Source organism: Tasmannia lanceolata, unplaced genomic scaffold, assembly GCF_043159265.1.
Source record: "Tasmannia lanceolata isolate RefF3 unplaced genomic scaffold, GAP_Taslan_0.1 ptg000023l, whole genome shotgun sequence".
Lineage (NCBI taxonomy): Eukaryota > Viridiplantae > Streptophyta > Magnoliopsida > Canellales > Winteraceae > Tasmannia > Tasmannia lanceolata.
Genome location: NW_027518700.1, coordinates 710377 through 730293, shown reverse-complemented (window position 1 = coordinate 730293; position 19917 = coordinate 710377). Strand labels below are relative to the sequence as shown.

The 19917-nt window shown below is 38.4% G+C and overlaps 2 protein-coding genes across 3 annotated transcripts; one reads left to right on the top strand and one right to left on the bottom strand.

Annotated features, from left to right (window-relative positions):
* Positions 1–761: 761 nt before the first annotated feature.
* On the bottom strand, positions 762–13339 carry LOC143856450 (uncharacterized). Of its 2 annotated transcripts, none has more exons than XM_077366676.1 (5): positions 13010–13339; positions 12763–12799; positions 12404–12525; positions 12201–12264; positions 762–1087 (listed from the first exon to the last, which is right to left on the bottom strand). In XM_077366676.1, exons 1-4 carry the CDS (start codon positions 13241–13243, stop codon positions 12202–12204), a joined length of 456 nt encoding a protein of 151 aa, XP_077222791.1. In that variant the 5' UTR covers positions 13244–13339; the 3' UTR covers positions 762–1087; position 12201. The 2 variants fall into 2 exon arrangements, with proteins under 2 accessions (XP_077222791.1, XP_077222790.1); XM_077366675.1 differs by lacking the exon at positions 762–1087 and adding an exon at positions 9560–9777.
* A 914-nt stretch (positions 13340–14253) lies between these two features.
* On the top strand, positions 14254–19525 carry LOC143856585 (RNI-like superfamily protein). The gene is made up of 4 exons (XM_077366851.1): positions 14254–14464; positions 14695–14900; positions 17921–18020; positions 18131–19525. The coding sequence occupies exons 1-4, from the start codon at positions 14297–14299 to the stop codon at positions 19490–19492; spliced, it is 1836 nt and encodes a 611-aa protein (XP_077222966.1). The 5' UTR covers positions 14254–14296; the 3' UTR covers positions 19493–19525.
* Positions 19526–19917: the final 392 nt, after the last annotated feature.

Below are 19917 nucleotides of genomic sequence, written 5' to 3'. Positions count from 1 at the left end.
TAAACCTAGCCTAGTATGTGGATGAACGAGTAAATGTAAAAACTAGTGGAAGAAAAGCATTAGAGAATGAAATACCTATAGTTCTCCAATCCCGGGCAAGGTTTAAAATTTCGGTCGAAATCTAGTACCCAAAAAAAAAAAACAATATTTTATTCATTATTAAATTTCGGTGAAATATTAAATTAATATTTAAAAAAACAGATTTTTTGTGTCAAATTTCGGAAAAACCGAAATTTCGGCCGAAATAAATGACCATTTCGGTTTTGTGTGGTTTCGGTGTCAGTCTCCACCGAAATCCGAAATTTCAATCCGAAATTTTGGATTTCAGTCGAAATTTAAAACCATGATCCCGGGCAATTTGTGATCCGTAAATTGCTTGAATCTATGAATATGTTTTTTCGTTGTTTGGTTAAAATATTGATATCTGTTGATTCTTGACATTGTAATAGGAATGCTCATAACCTTCCAAAGTTGTGACTTCCAATGGGAATTCAGAAGATACAGTATTTCATTCTTGAATTATGAAAACTAGATCAGTATCCATTTGCGATTGCACGGTGAATTTCAACTGCAAATATATATATATATATATATATATATATATATATATATAAAAAAAAACTCTTGTAAATCTCGTATTTTAATTTTATTTAGCAGATCTGGCTTTCGGGCAATAGGATTTTCATTTTGATGGGAAAAATATAGATTTTCATAGTTATCTCTGTATTTTATTAAGCAAGCATGCACTACAAGCAAAATCAAATAACAATTGTGACAATCATTTGCAAATAATAGCCCAAATTGTTCTATAAATAACATGGTTAATGGATTCCAAAGAGGTCGTAATGACTCATTTGGAAATAAGATTATCTTGGAATCATCGTTTTTGCAAATAAGGAATGATTTTGGTGGTATCCAAAGATCCCCCTGATGCAGGGTATCCTGTAGGAGAAATAGTCGTAGAGTGGTTGATTAAGTGACTCGAAGAGGCAATAAGACTAAGAACCTGTCACTATAGGCTGAGTTTCTGCACTACTGTAGTGGTGTTATTAGCAGTGCTCCCTTCAAAATCAAAATCCACATCCAACTGATAAGCAGGTTCAATGAGCCGATTTCAGATGAAAAGGGAAAACAAAGCAATCAATGGAAGCTCAAAGAAACTACATATAATCTGTCCAATTCAATATAAAGTTGGTTTTCCTTGATGACTTTCCAATGCAACAACATGCAAGAGTTCCTGTGACAGTTTCCTTTGAACTGAACCAAAACAGGCATTGATCCATTCACTCAAACATTCCTCAACAGCCAATAGTAACTCAGAATGCAAGAGCTTTTACAGGCAAATACGAGCATATACAGGTCTCTGATATTGAGGGAAAAGCTCAGAGGAAAAGGACAGAAAAAAACATTTATGAATTGAAGTAACACCGAGGAATTAAAATCAAATTTGATATTCAGATGCCAGTCGTCAACAGACAGTAAACACACAAAGAATATAATTTGTATTGGCTCCAGCACAATGGACTGGTATGTGAAATTAATTGTCAGTCCAAACAATATTAAAACTTGGATAGCAGCCTTTCTTAAATGTTTAATGTAAAGGCCCTCTTGCATGCTAAGACTACTGAAACACCAAGGGAAAAGGAAGGAGAACAGTAGGGGCTGATATTGCTGCCTTGCTAGTAGACCAACACGACTCACAATTTCTGCAAGTTAGTGCTAACAATTTCTTTCCAAAAACACTTGGATTCCCAACACAATTCCTTTGCATTTGGATGTTCTGTGCTTCCTCTCAATTCACGATCTTCATGGAATTTCTATCATTACCATTTCCAGGCAATTAATGAATTTATTAAACTCAAGGAACGACACTCAGTACAAGAAAACTATGAATCCTTGACGAAAATTCCCCATTTCAGTGAGAAATCTCCTCGAAATGAGGCTTACAAACTCAAGTTAACAGAAAATTCTCCAATCTTGAAGGAGAATGGAAAGGTCTTGCCAGATCTAGTCTCCAAACGAGTGGAACTCAGTCATAGAGATCGAGAGCCACATTGTAATTGATCTTGCATGACTCGAGCAATACTTGCAGAGAATTTTGGCACAAAACCAAATACAATTGTAGGATCTCAAGAACGCTTAACAGTTTATGACAAAAGAGGAAATTTAGCTCGAAAATTCTTCAGTTTACACTCAATTTCTAGAACATGCAGAGATGATGATTCTTGACAAATTTGACATAAACCTCCATTCGAATTGTCTCATAGCTGAACATGCAACCGACCAAGAGTTCTGATTTCTGAACTTTGCTTCTTGAAATATCTTGCAAAAACTCCTTTTTCTTCCAAGCAAGGAGATGCCTGGAATTACACCATTAGTTCCTTCATTTACAAGGTTCAAATCGATGGAAACAAGGTGGGAAACCTGCAGCTAAATCTTAAAACCCTCCTTGAATGAAAATCCTCAAAGAAACTCTCTTTATAAGAGGTTTTCCTCTAAAACCGAAAAACTCCAGATCTGTTTACTTTCCCCAAATTCAATTACAATATCCAAGTCTAAATTGAAAGCGAAATGCTAGTAGGCTTTTATAGCCAATTACAAAAGTGAAATGACCTAATTGCCCTTACCTAGTGGAAATGACAAAAATAGAGAGGAAAAGACTAAAAAAGGCTAAACTAACCTTAAGTCGTGAAACTTCCTACCACGTAAGGGAGGGCAACTACGAATATATACTCAGAAGGGCGTGAGAGGGCTACTATACTAAGAAGGGCTAAACGTAGTAAGGAGGAGCGCGATTATGGAGAATCGGGGAGATGGCAAGCGGAACGCACTCATTATCATAGGCAATAACGTTTCCGAGCTACCACATTCATGCATGCTGCGGGAGAGCATATGCAGTTTCCCCGGTCTACCTGTTCAAGCGAGCGCTTGCAAGCAGAGCATCCCCCCCTACTTAATACACTCAATTATCCACACACTCAATCTAGTGATACCTAAAGTCTAGGTTTCCAAACGACACTTTAATCAATTCCAAGAATGGGAGAGTAGTCTTAACCTTGAACAGCTTTGAACCAGCTCGGTTTGCCTTTTAATATATTCTACTTTTACCGTCTCAAAAAAAAAAAAAAATGATTTTTTTTCCTACGAGAAATGCAACTTAGAGAAGCAAGGTTTGCAAATGCACTACGTAGATGCATGCACAGGAATGCTGCTTACAGATGCAGGGGTCTGCAAATCCACTACATAACTCATGCACAGGAATGCTACCCAATGAACTACATAGACGCACACAGGTATTTGTTGAAAATGGATGATAGGGTGTGTTTTGAACATATACTTATTTGTTGAAAATGGTTAGGGTGTCTTTTGAACAGTCTTCAACTCAGAAAAAAACAATTTTTGAAGACATGTTGGCAGGCTTGATGCAAGCTGCATGCTAAGGCAGCTGATTGGTCAGAGAGATCCTTAGAGTGAGAGTTCTACTTATGTCTTTTGCCACAATATGTAACTGGTGCAGAAGGTTCTACTTATATCAGACTTCACAGCACTATTGACAGATTTTTTTTTACCTTGCTGAATTCATGTTGTCTGCTTCGTCTTTGAGTTGTCTTGATTAGCAACATTATCAATCAAGTAACTCATGAATTTATTTTCTTTCCACGCTTTTTCTGTTATAACTTCTACTTTCTCCTTTAGACTTTCAAATCTATTTAATACCTTTAGGCCACGTTTGGATACCCACAAGATTTAGATTTGGATTTCTCACATTTGCAGTTGAGATTTGGAACTGGATTGGATCCTTCGATTTCCAAATCAGCTACAACGCTGAAAAAAAATCTGATTTTCAAATCTTTTCTGCCAGACATTATTTGGAAATCCATATTTGTGGCAATTACCTTCACCCTCGCTGCTCCTCGCCCTTGCTGCAGCAACAGCAAGACTTCCCTCCCTTCCTCCCTCTCTCGTACAACATGAGCATTGTTCATTGATGCGGAAGCAAACTTAAAAAATATTCTCTCCAGGATCTTTGAACCGGGCACGTAATCACGTAGAATGCCGCGAAGGAGACCACGAATGATGATGAGATGGAAGACGATTGCGAACCCTAAGGGGGTTTGTATGTACACCACTAGGGAGTTTGTAACTGTACACCCATTAGATCTCAGTCTGATAAAGATGGACGAGTGAGATTGAGGGTGAAAAGAAAGATGCTAGGGGGAGAAGAAGAGGGAGGAGAGAATTCTCGTCGCCCTATAGAATAAGCCCTAAGCTCACTTATATATAGAGAGAGAGAGGAAACTTGGTAATTCCCAAATTACCCTCAAAATCTCTACACTCTCTCAAGGGCAAACAAACAGCCCTCCCTCCTCAACTTTATTACAGTTGTGCCATAAGTAACTCAAATCACCAAAAAGCCCTCCAAGCTTAAAGATAATTACTGACCTGCCAAACTATAGAGGCAGCCAAACCAACGTCACAAAACCAACCCTCTAGCAATCCTAATCATCCACGCCTGACCTCAAATACTGAAACCTAACAGGTGAGACCTAAGGGACCAATCATCTCCTCAACGAAAGCACCGTACCAAATCTCCATCTGACCAGCACGGCAACATCACAATCCCATCTAGCCTGCCCTAGACCCACACGATATACACCGAGATGAACTGCTCTAATCCCAAAGAGCCCCCATCCACCTCAGCATGCACTTGTTCATTTGTCGAGTAAACCAATGCATTGCAAAATCTTTTTCCAAAATAGGCATATCTAATTATATAAATATAGTTAGTAAACAATTTGCAATATGATCGATAAAACCCGATAACAATGCCGCGGCCGATAAAGAGAAACAAGTGCACGCCATAGCCTGGCCATAGTGTAAATATCACGGGATCTTCTCCAACCACAATGTTATTCTGTATCAGTCCAACCGCTTTCCCAGCAATGCATCAGTAGGTCGAGTCGATCACGACCGCAGGTTAGCATGCCAAAGTAGCGAGCATCAGACCTCAAGTTCATAGCAAAGCGAAGGGTCCTAAGGTCACAAGGGTTACCTACGAAACCGGCTCCTCACACACAGTGCTAGGTAAAAGGGATTAATCATGCACCTGTAGGTAGTGGTCTCTAGCACGTGTCGCACCCAGTGCACACACCATGGTGTAAATCCAGAAAGCACACAACAATCCAGAACTAGATATATCGTCATGCGATTACACCATGCAGGATCAATCCTCAACAACTGTAAGGCTCATCCGACTCATCTCGGGAATACCTTATCCTGGCTCTAAAGCAGGTCAATCAACATAATCCCCTATAGAATCAGGGCCGCCAATTACCTCCTTGCACATCCCAAATGTCGAGGCGGTGAATCACCTCCTCGCAATTGGCCTCATCCCGCACATCCCAAATGCCGGGGCTGCTCTTTGCCGTGTGAGTAGCAGACCATACCTGTTGACGATCATTAATCAATCTCAACGATTAATTAAATCCATCCAGTTACTTAACATGCATCTCCACAATAATGCAATAATAAGCCAAAACAAGCTTCCACAGATTAAGCAAAAGATAATCACAATTACTATCATGCTTAAAATAACTAACATTCATCATATCCAGGTAAAATTGACTAAAAGGCCACACTAATGTCTAACAAGGCCTTACGCACGAGGATGATTGATGTATTTTGTATCCAAAACTCAAATCCAAATCCAAATACCAATACAAATACAAAAACATGAGGTATCCAAACATGGCCTTACTGCAGTTTGATCTCCAGACTGAATATTCCCTTCGGACTGTGTTTCTTCCGTCGTGGCATCACCTCTTCAACTCCGGCAAAAGCCACCGGCAACCACCACAAAGCCACCGCCTCTTCAACCACCGACAGCCATCCTCCACCTCAGCGGCTCAGCCCCTTCTCCACCAACAAGTTTTGGGTTTCTTCCGCCGCGGCCCCACGTCTTCAACTCCGGCGAAATCCACCGGAAACCACCACAAAGCCACCACCAAAACCGAAAACTTTCAGTGAATTCGGTTATTCGGTTTAAACTGAAAAATCGATTTCGGTTTTCGGTTTCGGTTCGGTTCGGTTCACACATAATCAGTTTCGGTTTCGGTTCCAAAATCTGAGTAACCAAAATATGTTCGGTTTCACCTTTTCGGTTATTTCGGTTCGGTTTAAACCGAATGAGCACCCCTAATCTCATGCATAAAAGATTGAATCGAACAGCACTTTGTAGTCGTTCTTGATCGATTTCAGGCATATCAATGACTTCAGACTTGCCTTTGGTATTATGCAATTCTGTAATAGATATTTTACTACTGTTAATTCCTGCTAAGATATCAACTTGCATACCTTCCTCAATAATAACGTCAGCATTCCAGCTAGATGACTCAATATTCCATTCCAAATTGAACCAGCACATAAACTGATCTTTCTATTCCCTTGATAAGGGGCTATAGCCTTGCTAGCAATTTCATCTGAATTATCTTCCCGGTTCCTTTCAAGACCAAAATCTTGTTCCTCAATAATAACTTGCTGGTTTGCAGTAGACATACCTTCAATTCTGTTTTTTTCCAGAGGTAGTCGCCCTTAAATACAATCAACAACATCATGATCAGATTCTGAACCTTCTTTAGCATTTCTCCCTTTTTGAACCCATTCAAATCTAACAATTTTACTATTTCCTTTATCAACATCGCTCTTATCAATTGAATTCTTCTCAGCCTAGGTCTTTTTCAATTTGGTTTTACAGTCAACAACAGCATGACCAAGCTTAAAACAGTGAGTGCAATAATGGGCCAAGTTTTCATGATGTTCTGCCAAAACCCTCTTATCTTTTGTAATTCCCATATATGGACGATCATGCCTTGGCCTTAACAAAACAATCTCAACGCAAAACCTTGCTGCATCCATTCTACTACCGAGGATGGTTGTGCTAGAAATTTTAAGCACCCTACCAGTCAATCCCCCAACTGATTTCAACATATCTACATTGTAGGACAATGCAGGGATTGCTGGAAGGCTAATCCAAACCGGTACAGATGATGATTCCTGCCATCTCATAAATCGAAATAGGTAGGCCTTAACATACATATGATTTTTCATCCAAACAGTTAAGATATCTTGCTCACAGACAAACCTCAAAAGAAGATGCCTCTGATCTAATATTCTTATTAGAAAATCTTGAGGCAGGAAGTTCATCTACCAAAACGTTAAATCGAAATAGGTAATCCCAGCTTACCTACCCAAAAAAAAAAAGATAGATTGCAGGTTCACCTTAAGATTACTTAAATATATGAACGTTATCATTTATCATTGATATCTTGGGGTCCATGGCAAAACTGTGAAATTCATCACACCATCTCTTACCGTCGGCCATCCTGCAGTCAAAAAGCTAATGCATTCTGCATAAATCCTATATTTCAACGTCTTTTACAATTTTATCTGTGAATTTTCATTCATACATGCACCGGTTATGATTTGTCTAGAAGCAAATCCTTTGGTCACTGGTGACACCCTCAAGCACCCAACATCGATGTTCCAGTTCAAACTTCACCCTTTCCCATCAAAAGAAAGAAAAAGAGCCTAATCTCTTAATCTAGCTGAAGAAAAGATGTTTGCCAAGCGCCCCCCCCCCCCCCCCGGGGAGGGGGGGGGTCGTGTCCTCAAATCATTTTCCATTAGAAAATCCACCGCTATATGGTCCATTCCCCACATTTTTTCAACATAGAACAATTTGTGAGCAGTATCATTCTCTTCGTTTTGAACCATGAGCAGGTTCTCTTCTTTTTTATTGCTTTGCTATGTCTTTCACAACTAGGTTCGTGACCCCAGTTTTTAAGGAATCCTTAAAATTCCAAATTACAACCCTTTCTTGAAGGAGACTTAAGCTTTCCTAATGAAACACCCTGTTTAGCCTCCCAATTCTAATCCATAATAGAATAGGGAACTACCCATTGGAACTCATATTACATGGGATCTCTCTCTCTCTCTCTCTCTCTCTCTCTCTCTCTCTCTCTCTCTCTCTCTCTCTCTCTCTCTCTCTCTCTCTCTCTCTCTCTCTCATATATATATATATATATATATATATATATATATATATATATATATATATATATACTAGTTGCAGACCCGTGCGATGCACAGGGCGAGAAAAAAAATGCTTTAAAACTGTTTTAAATAAAGATGCATTTTAAAAGAGATCCATGAGGATAAATCTTGATAACCCTATAAAAAAGAAAGAAAAGCTAAATGTACAAACAAATTAGGAATTAATGGGCGAGAAAAATTATAAATCAATTTTTATAAAGTCGTAGAAGCATAAACCAATATATAAATTAATTGGAAAAAATGCCTTTTCTTTAAGGAATAAGACATAGCACAATAAAAAAGAGTACCTAGTGTCTGATATAATGGTGGATTTTGAGCAGAAGATATAGGGAAAATTGCAGAAATGGGATGGATGAAGGGTAGAGGCAAGGAAACTATATTTAAATAGGTGGAGTTCAAGAGGCATTTCTGAAAAGACATAGCGTATGGGTGGGTATTTAGAAATTATGGATGGAAGGGTTGTGATCCTTCATAGGGTTTGATTGGAGAGAGAGAGAGAGAGAGAGAGAGAGAGAGAGTAAAACGGTTAGAAAAGCTTTGTGAATAGATGCGATAAAAAAAAGGGCTGAAATTATGGATTGAAGGGTTGTGATCCTTCATAGGGTTTGATTAGAGAGAGAGAGAGAGAGAGAATAAAACGGTTAGAAATGCGTTAAAAAAAAGGGCTGAAGTAAATTTTTTTAAAAAAAAGCCTGAATGCGGTATGCAGAGGGGGTGCCACGTGGCACACCCTGAAATTATGGATTGAAGGGTTGTGATCCTTCATAGGGTTTGATTGGAGAGAGAGAGAGAGAGAGAGAGAGAGAGAGAGAGAGAGAGAGAGATAGAGAGAGAGAATAAAACGGTCAGATTCAAGCCATAGAAATTGCAGGAATTTTTTTCTTGGAATTACATTTTCCTGCACTTAAATATATAGTAGACATTTTAAAGTAACTATAGAAATATATTTAACTCCTTGTATGGCACGGGTTGGAACTATGGAAAGACTTAACAGTAAAACAATTGTGACCCCTTCCTATCTTACCGTATATATAATCCATGTTGATTTTCCCAGAGCATTATTGGACATTTTGAATTGAAAAAATCATTTCATATAATAATTAGTACACGGTAATTTTGATCCATTCCTGCTCCCACAATACATATTATCCATCTCATTTTCTTTTTAAACCAGGAAAGTAAGTCTAAGCACGAAATTACATATTATATGATCTAGGTTAGCAAGGCAGTCTTGTATCGTAAGATGAGAGGTGGGATGCAATGATTATGCTCTGAATAGAGCTAGAATCTACCATGGAAAGTTTTGAGGCATATTGAAATATATCAGAGGGAATATAGTATGTTTTTTTCATTAGATATCCATTGGTCACATGGTTTTTAAGAGACCGTAAAAGAGATTGTCAGCATTGCTCTTAAACCTTGAAAGCTTGAGTTTCTTTTAGACTGATTTTAATTTAACACATGATTTTTTTATGTACAGGTGGAGGTTAAGGCAGATCCCACAACTACAATACTGTTGTTTTCCATGCGGAGGTGATAGATGTATTCCCAATAAATACCTTGTAGACAAAGTTTATAATCAAGAAACAATGTGAAATAAAACAGTTCAACTTCATAGAAAGTTCTGCAACAAAGCTCGTCTATATATTTTTGCCCCAATCATCCCTGTTAACATAATCAACAAACTATGATAGTAACCGAGTAAAAGAGAAATTAAATTTTAAAAATTGAAAAGTAACATTGACTTTAAGGACAGTCCAGCGGAAAAAGAGATCCCATGTTGTTTGGTTGTTTGGGACATTCTTACAAATGGATGGCGTGAATTCCTTGAACATCCATTAAACTCAATGTTCAACCATATTCCAATATGCGTATAGCCTCAAAAATCCCCTAAAGGGGACGCTTCCCTTGAAAATCAAATAAAACTGGAATTGGTGTAATCAAGAATTCTATACAATGGAGAAAATAGAAACCCAAAAAATAAAAATAAAACTATACAAGTGGGAATAATTGGAGATGAGAAACTTATGAGGGATTTGGAAGTAATGAACACGATTCCATGGACTAAAGAAGTAAAAAAAAAAGGGAATAATTGGACTAAAGAAACACGATTCCATGGACTAAAGAAACTTATGAGGGAATAATTGGACTAAAAATACAATGGGGGCCCACATTGTTTGGGTGATGCAAACTATTCATTTGATGGGCCTTGGCATAGGGTGTGCCCAAAAAATCAGCTCCATAGGATCATCCCAATCCTAAGATTTGTGGAGCTTAAAATGGACGGCTATAAACCTCCAAAAATCTAACCATTTTTTATCTCCACAAATTGAAGGGTTAGGATGATCCTATGGAGCAGTTTTTTTGGGCACACCCTATCTATGTTTTGTCCTATCAAATGAATGATTTGGATCATCCAAACAAGGTGGGCCCACTGTGTTTCTAGCCGACGGACTAGAAACACTTTCCTCAAAAACAAATGTGACCCCACATTTTTTGGGGATCCAAAGCATTCATTTGGAAGGCCCTTCCATGGATAGGGTGTGTACCAAAAATCAGCCCTATAGGATCACCCTAACCCTAGTCCTACCATCTGTTGATGGAAAAAATGGGCAGAAACATGGACACACAGTGTCTGTCCATTTTCCACTCCACCTTTGATTAGGTTAGGATGATCCTATAGGGCTGATTTTTCGTACGCACCCTATCCATGAAAGGCCTTCCAAATGAATGCTTTGGATCCCCCAAAAAATGTGGGGCCACATGTGTTTTTGAGCCATAGCTTAGATAAGCTTAGGAACACTTTCCTCATATATATATATGAGTAAAGGGTTCCTGCACTCGTGTGGAGGAAACAAGGGTGGGGCCACATTGTTGGGGTGATCCTAAGCATTCATTTGAAAGGCCTCATCATGGATGGGGTGTGTACCAAAAATCAGCTTCATTGGATCATCATAGGGTGTCCATTTATGGGGGTGAAAATGGACAGATACTGTTTGTCCACTATTCTGCCTATTTTTTCACCCCACAAATGGACACCCTAAGATGATGGAGCTGATTTTTGGTGGACACCCTATCCATGAAAGGGCCTTCCAAATGAATGCTTTGGATCCCCCAACAATGTGGGCCACAAATGAGATGGTGTTTTTTTTATGATCATATCCCTGATATTTCTTCAATCAATTTCTCTTTAAAGTTTTGATGGGGAGAAAATTCCAACAAAAATTTAAATGACAATGACCAATGAAAACTTTTAGAAAATAGGACCACCAAGAAACACTGAAAACAACCAAATTTAAATAGCAAAAATGCGTGATGGATTTATGACGATGATGAATGCATGGTCCGGAGACCGCCCACTCTGATACCCCTACAAGAAATTGGAAAAGATCCAAGGTCGGATTTTTCTTGAGACTGGTTAACTGAGACCACCCTTCTTGCAAGGTCAAAGATCCTAACATTGACCTACCTCTTGATTATCCGTCTTTAAATAGAAGATTAAGTACGCGTTCATCAGCTAACACACCCCTTTGTGAAACCGGGAGAAGATCTTCAGGTAGGTGCACTGGCAATGTACACAACCCCTCGTTTGTACTCATTGTGCTTTATCGTAGGGGTGTGTTTGAACGGTCATCCTGGTCACAGGCACCACCACATATCCTTGGTGTAATACCTCCTTCGTTTAATAAGCTACTAAGAGTTCCAAGGAAATGCTCTATTTGTTGCCATTCACAAACAGGCGATCAAAAGATCAAACAACAAAATAGGGGCAGTAACGAAAGACGAGCTCTTGCTCATGTATTAAATGAAGAAAAAATAACCAAAGCCAGATTCTTCGAAGTGCAAGAGATCATAATTTTGAAAAACAGAGAGAGAGAGAGAGAGAGAGAGAGAGAGAGAGAGAGAGAGAGAGAGACGCTGCAATTTTCAAACAAGCTACGCACAAGTCACAAAAGGATCTCATAGATCAAGCTCTTGCCCATATATTAAAATAACCATTTTAAGAAGGTGTTTTGTGTTGCAACCACAGGATTGTGGGTACAAGCCCACTTACCTACTAGAAAAGAAAACAAGAAGAATTTTAATACCTTAAAAGTTTTCAGGGCTGTCATCTAATTGCTTTTCATCTTCAATCTCCACCTCCAAAATTTCCTGAGTAAATAAAGCACGAGGCATTGCCACTAGAAGTAGAAGGAAATAAAATGGCATGATATCTAGTAGATTATATTCAGGAGTCTCAAATATAAGTAAACATTATTTATGTAATTAAGATACGAAATGAGCAACTTACAGGGATCCTCTTTTTCAGGTAATTACCGAGCCTTGCTAAAACCATGGAGCGTGTGTGCCAAAACCGACCTCTAAGAGTGAGCTTCACAAAGGGACCATCCATTTCAGCAAGTTCAGCTTCCCCTACAACCCACTTCCACATTCAGACCAAACTTTAAAATGTGAACTCGGAACACTTGTTCACTGACTCAATGAGTAACGAGGCCTGAGTAGACTCGAAATTTTCTACTTTCCAAAGCTTATGAATACTCCATTTAGTTTTATAAGTACTTGTCTAGTTTTTTGATCTAGTACTCATCGAGGACTCAGGTCTACTACATTCAAATGGAAAATTCAATGAAGAGATAGCTAAAAATTTACCTGTCATGCCAACCGAAGTATCAAAAATCTGCGCAAACTGCAATAGGAAAAGATTCAAATATCTTTAAGTCTTTTTTTTGGCTAATACTACTAGCAGAGGAAAGAACTCCGGACTCATCAGATTTACAACAGAAAAAAGAAAACCACCAAATTTCCCCAAACACAATTAACTCAAGCATTGACTAGATCTCAGTTTAAAACAATTGTATTCCTTACTGGAATTAATATAAAAAAATCGAGTACTTGCCTCTGTTCTAGCATCGATTAAGACCTGTCGGACATTATCCTCTGTTAGGTCGAGAGGCGGAAGTGCTGCCGAAATGGAAGGAAAATGCGATTTCCGAGCACTTTCCTGGGATTTGGAAATCCGAATACGATTTCTGAGGGTTAGGGTTAGGGTTTTGAGAGTGCAGAGGTTTGAGGGAAGAGAAGGGGATGAAAAGGGGGAAAGGGGTAATGGAGGATGGATTTTTAACGCCATTTTTTCGGTGGTTTGGAAGGTGATTTTGTATTATCTCCTCCTTTTCTTTTTCTTTTCTTTTTTCGCGCCTCCTCAGACCGTCAAGGGAAAATGTTTATTTTCTATTTATTTATTCATTGAAAATTTTTTCTCGGGAAAAATTATTTCTTTGACAGTGGAATTTTTATCTTTAGAAACTTTTTCGAAATTATTTGAGTGTAAATTTTTTTCATTGAAATTATTTGTGCGAGAAAAGTACGGAATATGAGTCATAGTTTCGAGAAATTATGGTTTTCAGTATGTTTAAAACAATCATCAAACAGGGTGATTCTTCAAAGTCGCGTGGGAAAAAAACCCCAATGCCCTTCTTACATTATCAGAACCAAGATGTAGTCCTCATATGTTGGTCCTTCATGATTCCGCTTTTCATTAATTTAGTATTTTCTTTGTAGAGAAAATCCCCATGTATTTAATGCATCTCACCATATTTACATTGGCGTATTGCACGAGGCTTCTTTTAGTTCGTCTGAATGTGTATTTGAACCGACAGAACCTTAGGTTCGTTTGGATCTTGGCAGTTGGAAATAACTAGAGACGGAAGGATGCTTGACACATGTTAAAAAAAAATTTTCGGAATGTTAGCGCCTTAATTCACAACTGGTTTGGTTTGGATTTAAAAAATTTCTTTGAACCCAAAGTCCCTTGGGTTCGTTTAAATCTTGGTTGTCGTCAATATGTATAGACGGTTGGATCCACGCCTTGTGAACATCAATATGGAACGGTGACGTCTATGAGAACAACGATGTTATTGACTATTTGTACGTTGTGTAAACGAGGACCCTTATCATGTCAGTATTGGGGTCTTTTTCCACCCGATTTTGAAGAATCACCCGTGTTTGATGGTTGTTTTAAAAAAAATTTAAAAGAATCCGAAATCCGTAATTTAGAAACAATTGCCAGTATTCCGTACTTTTCTCTATTTGTGCGCTGTGTAAACTTTTTTTCTGACATCACAGTAGATATCATCTCTCTCTCTCTCTCTCTCTCTCTCTCTCTGCGTGTTTGGGGGGAGAGATGGTGAGAGGAGGAGGTAGTGAGTTAGAGAGGCTTCCCCACACTCTCATCCACGAAATCCTTGTAAAGCTCGATGTGGAATCTCTATGTTGTGTAGCTCCTGTCTGCAGAAACCTACGTTTCTCTGCTTCTGAAGCTCTTTCTTCCCTCTCCACCCTAAATCTCTCTGTAACCTTCTAACCCCTTCATTTTCTTCCTCTTGTCTTAAATACTTAAGTCGTTATTCTTTATGATAATATGAGCCCTTGTAAAATTTAGCTTTTTCTCCTTTCATCCTACATATTTTTCTCTTCCTTATAATTTTATTTACTAATAATGTATGTGTTTAACAATTCCCCTCTTCTCTGCAAGCTTGTTCTTTTAAATTATGTCTCCTACACTGATGAAAGAAATTGCAGGGTTTCCCTCCTAATATCCACATCTTGGATAGTGTTCTTCGTGACAATAACGTCCTTAGGAGCCTCACCCTCGATTGTTATTGGCTAGATGATTCTTCCGTCAGAATTTTTGCCAAAAGTCATCTTCAAGAACTTGTTTTGTTGAGGTGCACCCGATTCTCCTCCTGGATTTTCACTTCCATTGGAGACAGGTGCCCTAATCTAAGGTATGGATCATACTCATCATTCAACTCAATGAGACGTTGGTTTCATTTCTATTCTTCTTACTTCTTAGAGGGTCTCTTTCCAAACGTATGAAACTGTGAATTGCAATAATAAAAAGGAACTTGTATGTTGTTGAAAAGGGTTTCTTTCATTTCATTGAAAGTATTATTCTATTCATGTAAATTTTCTGAAGGATTCATTAGCCGACCCCAACTAGTTTGGGACTTGAGTTTTTATGTTGTTGAAAAGAAACAAAATAAACAAGAGGTACAAGGGATATATCCATACGTGTGAGATGATTGATGAACTACATGGAAATAATATGCTTGAAAATAAACCTTCAATGAACTAATATGGACTCATTGGTTCAAGCAAGATGTAAAGATAATCTACAAATTACTGAAAAGTAGCGGTTATTCCTATTAGTGAAATTAATGATGGTTTGATGAGGTAAATAGGTATTGAATCGAATATGGAGATTTGAATAGTTTGCAATGTAGTCTACTAAATTTAAGGATGAAAATACTTGAAAATAGATGCTTGATCAATACATGATAATGGCTAATATTTGATATAAATCTACTTTGATCTAAATGAGGATCTAACAAATAAAATATAAATTATAGTGCAATAAGAGATAGAACTAGATCTTTCCCCGATCCTAGCACTTTACCATTCCAATTGTTGACGGGGGAGACGTAGAGGATGAAGAAGTGACATGCGCTAAAAAAACCCTGTGTAAAAATCATGAGTGGATGTTGAGGATACAACGTGTTGTCCTAGTATGAAAGATGGGTGCCAACGATGCGAAACAGATTCCCTAAGATATAAGATTGTAGAGGAAGAGAAGAGGAATGGTGACAAGATGATGTGTCTTAACCCCTTTTTTCTAGCACCAAAAATGCCGAAGACCGAAAGTCATGAATGATCTCTCCCCTTCACTGGGGGGCAACAAAGGCAAGTTTCTAATAAAATATATAATGCCTCGAAAGTACACCATGCCGATACAAAATGGAAGTATAATAATACTTATATCCAGATATGGGTACTAGAAACTAACCAACATAACGCACCTACAAAGTCTCACCATCAAATACTTAGTAACCATAAACCACCACCACCACAGAACCCACTACTAGGTCTATATCATCAGCTTAACATACACTAATATTCCATCCTCATTTCTTTATTTGCCAGAGTTAATAACCCAAAATCCAAAATTTCCAGGTTGGTTACTAAGGAAAAAAGGGGAAAGATTTCCTACTTTCTTTTTTAGGATATTGTAGATTTTATCCATAGGTAAGTTTGGTTTGTTTCTTTGTGTGTGTATATATTAAATTTAGATTTTCACAATTGTATATTGTTCATCCAATGCACATTTTCTGATCCGATCGTGTGCAAAGAAACGGAATAGTAGAAATAAACAAACCCCGAGATACTCACTGAGTTTTTACGTGGTCCAGCCAAGATACCTACGTCCACGGGCAAGAACATGACTTTCACTCTGAGAAAACAAAATACAACATTTACACTACGATTAATCCAAAACCTACAAACCGCACTTCTCAACCAAGATCGTACACAGGAGCAACCCAAAGAGAAAAGCCTCTCTTTCCTCACTACAAGAGAGAACTGAGAAAACACACTTCTCTCTCTCTCTCTCTCTCTCTCTCTCTCTCTCTCTCTCTCTCTCTCTCTCTTCTTGTACCCAAGAGAAACACTTACATTTTTCTCTTCTTTTTCGCAAGAGAAAGCCGTCTCACTTGCCTCACAACCTAGGTTGTGTGTTTTAGGCTTTTAGCAACCTTTTATTTCATAGGTTTACAAAGGCCTAAAGTAGCCTCTCTTTCTTATTTTCGTTTCCCAACACAACTAGGAAACATAGGTTTTTTTTTTTTTTTTAAATGATAACTAGGAAACATAGTTATAACTGGAAACACACGGGAAACAAGGTCAACTTTCCCTGCATATATGATGATATCCTCCAGTGATTGCTTGACCATTCATAACAATTAATATTATTAGGTGTTGAAATTATTTCAATATGTGATGAAAGCTATTTTGAGCAGAGCTAACTGTATGTCGGATCATGTTAGTAATCTATGAATCTATATTTTTTAATCACTCACTTTTACATGTATTCATGTTCTTCTTATGCAAATGAACGTATGGTTTGGAAGACTGCCATCCCATTTATTAAGTTGATGTGTTGAAACTTTATGCATCTTTTGACTACTCTTGTCGGTTTTTATCTTTTGTTGACCACTTAGTTTATAATTTTAAAACCAATACAAGTTTACCTGGGAATAAATACATTCAACCAAGCCTTATACTACACATGATGTGCTCAATACCCTTACTTTTACCTAATAACAAAGTGAAAAACAGAAGCGCAAGGAACGACCTCTGCATAAGATCACGGCTTCATGACATAGGAAAAATAAAGTATTTAAAGCATAAGACCCATAGAAGGTTACTTCCTATGACCTAGACGAATAAATCGACGGCATAAACCATGATCCATTTGAAGGAGACATGGGGATATCCCTATTAAAAAAATCATGAAGAGACTATAAAATCGCATTATCGTTTACAACTCCATGTTAAACTTGTTTTTTGTCCCAATACTTCCTTCACTGTGTGTGCAGTTGCTTAATTGTTCGTATTATCACCCCCATGATTTTAGAAGTTGGAAGCTATGCCCTACAAACTGCAGTGCACCATTCCAATCATCTGACAGGCTCTAAATTTCAGTATCGAGATCTTTCATGTCATCAGCATAAAATTGTATTTAGCCAGTTATTGAGATATCTCACCTGGGATAATTTCCCCAAGTATTCGGTTTGAGTTGAAATTGGAAACGGACCTGTAAGACCAAATTACTTGCGGATAATACTTGCCTCAAGTTGATATGCTCCATGTTGAAGCCAATGATTTGATTACCTTTATATTGTAGGTCAAAGAAATGTTTGTCATTGCTTTCTAAGGATGTATAGATTTTTCTTTTTATTCCATGTTAAAGAGTCCTTCGGTTGGAAATTGTTCGGTGGGACATGCTCGAACCATCTCATAGCTACAAGGAAAAACTTGCTCAAATGCTTAAAGGGTGCGTGTACTTGGAGGTGAGGATCTTGTGATGAACACACTCGTTTTTTAAATTTTAGGATGTGTCTGCCTTTATTGTGAGTAAAACTTAAATTCATGTAACCTTTCTTTTCCTACTGGTATGCAGTCTCTTTGTATAAAATTTCGAGGCTCGGATTGTGATCCAGCTATTTTTGAATTCATTGTGCTCACCCTGCCGAAAACCATCAAAGTTCTACAGTTGGGACCCATGTATGGACAGCACATAGAGCAGCTCATACGTGAAACATACGTCGGTAGGAGGTTGATGGCGTCCTCAACAGACTTCAGCATCCCCTTATTTCATGATCCCATTGTTTTCAGATTGCAGTTCTTATCACTCGCCTTGGATATAATAACAGATGAACTGGTCATCTCCATCACTCACAATCTCAGTCTACTTGTAAAGCTAGAGCTAGAAGATAGACCAAGGGCGAAACCACTCTTGTCTAAGGACTTGACCAACAGAGGGCTTCAGTCATTGACATCTTGCAGCCATTTGACCCACCTCTCACTCGTACGCAGTAGAGAATATTGTGGCTCCACTTTCAGAAGGATAAATGACACGGGAATATTTCTCCTTGCAGAGGGATGTAAAAATCTTGAATCTGTAAGGCTTATTGGATTCTCTACAGTTACTGATGCTGGATACATATCGATTTTGCATTCATGCAAGAACTTAAACAAATTCGAAATTGTTAGTGCCTTTTTTCTCTCAGATTTGACCTTTCACGATCTTGTTGATGCCCCATGTTCCCTTGTAGAGGTGAGGTTAGCATCATGCAGACTTTTAACCAGTGAAACTGCAGAGAAACTGTCCTTGTGTAAAAGCTTGGAGGTGCTGGACTTGGGGGGTTGCAAAAGCATAGCAGACAGAGGGTTGTGCTCAATTACGAGTCTTCATCGACTGACTAAATTGAATCTTGGTGGAGCAGACATTACCGACGACGGTTTATCAGTTCTTGGCTCTGGGAATTCGCCAATTGCGTCCTTGTGTCTTCGAGGCTGTAAAAGAGTTACCGATAGAGGGATATGTTTTCTGCTGCTTGGGGAAGGGAGAATCAGCAAAACGCTAACAGCGCTTGACCTGGGTCACTTGCCAAGTATATCAGATAGAGCTATCTGTATGATTGCTTCAGTTGGTATGGAGATTACAGACCTGTGCATTCGGTATTGTTTCCAAGTTACTGATGTTTCGATAGAGGCTTTGGCAACAAAGAAAGGCTTTGGAGAGGGAAAGAGGCCACTTAGAAGGCTTGATCTTTACAACTGCAGAGGGGTGTCTGTGAAGTTGTTGGAGTCACTAAAGAGTTGTTCATTTCGAGGTCTACGTTGGCTTGGTGTTGGAAGAACTGGTTGGTCTGGTGTCAGGGAGTTTGAAGATACAAGATTGGGCAGTCGGCCAGGGCTGGCAAAATGTTTTAATGGCTGTGAAATGGGCTGCTGTATTGGATGCATGGACGATATTTAAAACTGATTAATTCCATTTTTATACATTGCCTGACACTTTTGTCATTTTCCTCTTCTTTTTCTACATTTACTTATTTGAAACCTTGAAATGAAGATATATCGTCTCTCATTTCTAGTATGAACTGCTTCACATCTTCATATCTCACAGGTATAGAGAAGCAGATTCAGTTGGTAATCATGCTTTTTCTCCCAAACTTAATGAAATGAAATATTTTGGATCTAGTTGGCTCTCCCAAGGAGACACGAGAGGGTGTTAGATGTGACCAGCTCGGTATTCCTAAAGCTTTAGTTAGATAAGTATTTTATATTGTAGTGTGTTTTCTGTAGCATTTTGTTTGGATTTCAGAGGCAACAGGCAGGGTGACATGTCCTCCTCTTGTACTTCTTTTATTTCTATCAATAAAATTTCAGGTGCCACCCAGGGTT

What these genes read in the sequence shown, in the direction of transcription:
- LOC143856585 (XM_077366851.1), top strand. Translation starts at nt 14,297, where the DNA reads ATGGTGAGAGGAGGAGGTAGTGAGTTAGAGAGGCTTCCCCACACTCTC. An exon ending in TCTCCACCCTAAATCTCTCT is followed by an intron (nt 14,465 to 14,694) that starts GTAACCTTCTAA and finishes AAGAAATTGCAG; the next exon opens with GGTTTCCCTCCTAATATCCA. An exon ending in AAGGGTGCGTGTACTTGGAG is followed by an intron (nt 18,021 to 18,130) that starts GTGAGGATCTTG and finishes ACTGGTATGCAG; the next exon opens with TCTCTTTGTATAAAATTTCG.
- LOC143856450 (XM_077366676.1), bottom strand. Translation starts at nt 13,243, where the DNA reads ATGGCGTTAAAAATCCATCCTCCATTACCCCTTTCCCCCTTTTCATCC. An exon ending in TACTTCGGTTGGCATGACAG is followed by an intron (nt 12,526 to 12,762) that starts GTAAATTTTTAG and finishes AGTGGGTTGTAG; the next exon opens with GGGAAGCTGAACTTGCTGAA. An exon ending in ACCTGAAAAAGAGGATCCCT is followed by an intron (nt 12,265 to 12,403) that starts GTAAGTTGCTCA and finishes TTATTTACTCAG; the next exon opens with GAAATTTTGGAGGTGGAGAT.